At 37.1% G+C, this 4,710-nt stretch overlaps 2 protein-coding genes across 2 annotated transcripts; both read left to right on the forward strand.

The window, feature by feature from the left end:
* Positions 1-291: 291 nt before the first annotated feature.
* Positions 292-792, forward strand: LOC106878890 (histone-lysine N-methyltransferase SETMAR-like). The gene has a single exon (XM_014928235.2). The coding sequence runs from the start codon at positions 292-294 to the stop codon at positions 790-792; it is 501 nt and encodes a 166-aa protein (XP_014783721.1).
* Positions 793-3,874: 3,082 nt separating this feature from the next.
* On the forward strand, positions 3,875-4,462 carry LOC149134298 (uncharacterized). Its single transcript, XM_089356893.1, has one exon. The coding sequence runs from the start codon at positions 3,875-3,877 to the stop codon at positions 4,460-4,462; it is 588 nt and encodes a 195-aa protein (XP_089213019.1).
* The last annotated feature ends 248 nt before the right edge of the window (positions 4,463-4,710 follow it).

Below are 4,710 nucleotides of genomic sequence, written 5' to 3' on the forward strand. Positions count from 1 at the left end.
GTGCGTGTGTGTGTGTGTGCGTGTGTGTGTGTGTGTGTGTGCGTGCGTGCGTGTGTGTGTGTGTGTGTGTGCGTGCGTGTGTGTGTGTGTAGGTGTGTGTGTACCAGGTTGAGTCAAAACATTTTTCGGATTTTCACTGATGGCTTTTGGCAACTTGTATCTCCATGTTATATCATTAATTTGATATAACTTATTCAATCGTTACTGAATTGTTTATTCTTTCTTTTACTGCTTTGATAATGAGTTGTAAAAGAAATTGCAATGATAGCCTGAGGCAAAAAGGAGTGTTTAATGGCAGCGGCAAAAGAAATTCATGATACGGAAGATCCAGGAGCTGTAGACAAACGTACAGTACAAAACTGGCTCAGGTGTTTCAAGAAAGGTGGCACTAGCCTCGAAGACAGACAAAACTCAGGGAGATCTTCTGTTGTGGAAGATGAAGCCTTGATTGAAATGGTTGAACAACAGCCAAACGCAAGCACTCGTACATTGTCAGCAGAACTTGGGCCTTCACAAAGCACCATCAATCGACTCCTCCATAGACTCGGTCTAGTGAACAGATGCTGTCGCGAAGCTCCTCATGAAATCACCAACGACCAAGTTCAACGACGTGTGAACATTTGCAAACAACTGCTGGCAAATCCTCGACTTACTCGGTTTTGGCATCGAATTGCAACGGAGAATGAAAAATGGAGCTATTTTCATAATCCTAATAAAAGAAATGAGTGGCTACGTTCCGGCCAACTTTCAAACCTGTTGTCAAACAAGAGCAGTTTGAATAGGTCATGTTGAGTGTTTGGTGAAATTTCGAGGGGATGTTGCACACACAACCGCTGTGACTAAGAACAATTTTAGGAACTTTATGGGGTTGGATGTGCTGCCTCAACCTACCTACAGTCTACACCTTGTACCATCGGATTACCACCTTTCCCAAGCCATGACTCATTTCCTACACAGACTGAGGTTTGACAATATGGATGTGTTTGAAAACTGGTGCAGATTTTTTTGTCTCTAAACCAGCCAAATTATATAAGCGTGACATTCAGCGTCTGGCACAACAATGGTAACAGTCAATGTTATATGATGGGGATATATTTTGATGTATTAATGCTTTTCGTGTGTAATTTGTTTAAACTTCTTAATTATAGCTTGAAATACAAAAAAAAAGTTTTGATTCAACCTTGTGTGTGCCTCTGTGTGTGTGTGAGTGTGTGTGTGTGTGTGTGTGTGTGTGTGTGTGTGTGTGTGTGTGTGCTTGAGTATGTATGTATGTAAGTATGTATGTATGTATGTATGTATGCATGCATGTATGCATGCATGCATATATGTATGGATGTACGTATGTATGCATGTTCGTATATATGTATGTCTCTTCCATTTTTTTATTATTATAAATCTTCCACTGAGGAGGGTGCCGGTTTCCAACAAAGACACAAGGCTCCATCTTTGGGATGTATGTATGTATGTATGTATGTATGTATGTATGTATGCATGCATGTATGTATGTAATTTTGTTTTGCAAGAATTTTGATTTGAAACCCTGTGTGAAAAACAATATATTCGGGAAGAGAATCATAATTAATAAAGCCTATAAATACATTCAGCGGTTGTTCTTTGTCTACATTTCACTTTATTTTCTTTTTTTCAATTAGATTGCTGTAGTAAAAAATATTGCGGTGAATATAATCAAACATCAACTCTTTGGGAGAAAAAGAAGTAAAATATAGACAAGCAACAACTGGTGAATGTGTTTAAATGTTTTAATAATTATGACTCCACCCAGATATAATACATACACACACATATACATACACACGCGCGCGCACTTACACACACTTACACACACATACTCGCACCACACATACACACACACAAATCACAAATATATATATATATATATATATATATATATATATATATATATATATCGAGGATCCCTTGTTTCGAGCATTTGGGGAGAGATAGTCCTTTTCCTGTTCGATCATATTTGTAGTGTTTGTTCCTTATTTTTTTTTATTTTTGTCTTTCATTATTGATTTCATTAAGGTTTTAAAGATCTTTTATTTTAATTTCTATCATTTTCTTCCATCAAGCCTGATCGTAGGTTTATAGTGATGTCGTGTTTACGGTAATGTTGCAAATTCAGCTGACTTCCCTCGGGGAGTCAGCAGGTGTTGTTTCGGGCACTATCAGTATTGACTTTAGATATCTCTACTGGCACCTTCTGTGTTCCTGTTTTACCAGAAGATTTCAATCTTAATTCGCTCTGCTTTTCATCAGTTTATTTTACTTGTCTTGTTTAAACTTCCAATACTTTTTAAAGTGCTTCTATTCATTATTTCCAACACTCTTGACGGTAGTGGTTTCTTCGCCTTCATTACTTCTCAAAAGAATTCTTACTGTTGGTACCATATCGAATTCTATTTTACTTTTACCAAGTTCTAGGTAGAATAATTCTGGGCTGGGGTCGAAGCTGTTTTGTGCGAAGAATCGTTACCGATCTTCATACTGAAGATATAGCAACGACGATCATTTGATTCATACGTCCATTGATTTTAGATATCCTGTTTCTGTTCTGCTATGTTTCTCTAGTATTTGCCTCTCTATGTAGTTCAGTTGTGTCGTATCGTTATTGATTTTATTAACGATTAATAGATTTTTCGCTATTTTAATATGTATGATTTCCATGTTTGCTTAGGTTTTGATCTTCCTGTTGCATGAGTAGATGTGTAAGAGTACTCATTTCCCTTTCTAACATACTGTAACTGAAGTAAATATATTTCATCTGATCATATTGATGCCATTAAATTGGTGAAGTACGAATCGGTAGATTTTATTTTTGTCGCTATTTCCTCGTTGACTTTGATCCCTGCAAGTAATTCCTGTTGGTCCATTGAACGATTCATTGTTTTTAATTCTTTAGTTATTCCCAACATTAATTTGTCATATTCATGACGTCATGAGTAAAATTCACTCTTCTTAAATTTTCTTCGTATTTATTTTATTTCTATTTTATTTCTATTTTTGTTTGTGTCGTTCAGGTTCATCTTCTCTCTATTCAGTATTTTGTAAGTGTTTTAGGATTTGATTTTCTTTTATTTCGTTATTTTGGGTCTAGCTTCGTAGTATGAATTCTCAATATTTAATTTGAATCTTCTTTGAATATCTCCCTGCGTGTTTTCACTTTTCTTAATATTTCATTTGCGCATGTTAGTTCAATTTCCCATACCCACATTGCTTTCTTCAAAAAGTTGTTTACCTTCTCATTGACTCCGAACGTCCTAAGGCAATCTAAAAGCCACCAGTGTGGAATATTAGCAGTTGCTCGCCACATCCCCAACTTCCTTCTTCCTGGCTGCTTGTTCTGCTGTGATGATGTTATTGGTTTCACAATGGTCTTGGAGGAAGAGGTTTAAACATGCTGTATATATCTTATACATTAAGTTCTGGCATGCAATTGACCGGTAGTTTTTTGCCATGTGGGTGGTTCTGCATTTGGAGGTCAATTTTGTCTCTGCCAGAGCTAGCCAGTGTCGTATGCAACTGTTCCCAATGAAAGCTTGCTGATGCAGATATGGTAGGTAGAATGTTAGCTTCTTGTACCAATATCCAACAATCAAGTCTCTTCCAGGTGCTTTTCCATCCTGGAGTTTCTGGATAACAGTTGCAAGAGTTTCACCATCAATGTTGTATGTCTTGGATGTACCAGGAAATAGAGGAGAGATACAGCACTGAATTTAGGAAGTATATTGAAAAGGCATGGAAGAGATACCTCGACGTTTGCCTCATAATCCGGACAAAATCTCAAAACACTGTGGAAGAATTCAATATCCTCCTGAACAACCTACACTCATCTACCCAATTTACAAAGGAAATGAGCAGTACCAAATTACCATTCCTAGATATAATGGTAATTAAAAAGAACACTACCATTACTACAGATATATATTATAAACACACAGATACACATCAATACCTGAATTTTAAATCGTGCCATCCACCGCATACAAGACGTAACATCCCATACTGCTTAGCCAGAAGAATCTATACCATTGTAGAAGATTTGAAGATCAGGAATCAGCGCCTGATGGAAGTGAAAGAATTTCTGCTCAAACAAAAATACCCGTCACTATTTGTAGAAAATGGTATTCAGCGGGCTATGAAAATACCCAGACAGCAACTGAGGACAGCACAAAGAAGAGAAAAACAAGAACAAATCATACTATTTATAGTGACGCACAATCCATGCCACCAGAACATCTTCAATATCGCTAAAGCAAACCTACCAATCATTGCTCAAGGTAAAGAATTAAGAGATATCATTACAGACCAAACTATAACTCTCAGTAAAAGACAGCCTAAAAGCTTGAAAAACTTATTAACAAAGGCAAGGTTTGACCTTAGCAACAAAGACCAACCATTCACTGTGTCTAAATGCAATGATAGCCGATGCGGTACATGACAATTAATTCAAACCGGCCCGTATATGAACACAAAAGCGGGGGAAATATTCACAAACGCAAATATGAACTGTAAAAGCAGAAATTTAATCTACTGCATCAAATGCCCGAATTGTGAAGAACTGTATGTTGACCAGACATGCAATGCACTATCAGAACGCTCACGTGTGCACCGACAACAAATAAAAAATCCAGAAGTCTGCCAAATACCGCTGAGTAACCACCTAGCAACATGTGGCCGGAAAATATT

This window comes from Octopus bimaculoides, chromosome 8 (genome assembly GCF_046866305.1).
Source record: "Octopus bimaculoides isolate indiv1 chromosome 8, ASM4686630v1, whole genome shotgun sequence".
NCBI classification, from domain to species: domain Eukaryota; kingdom Metazoa; phylum Mollusca; class Cephalopoda; order Octopoda; family Octopodidae; genus Octopus; species Octopus bimaculoides.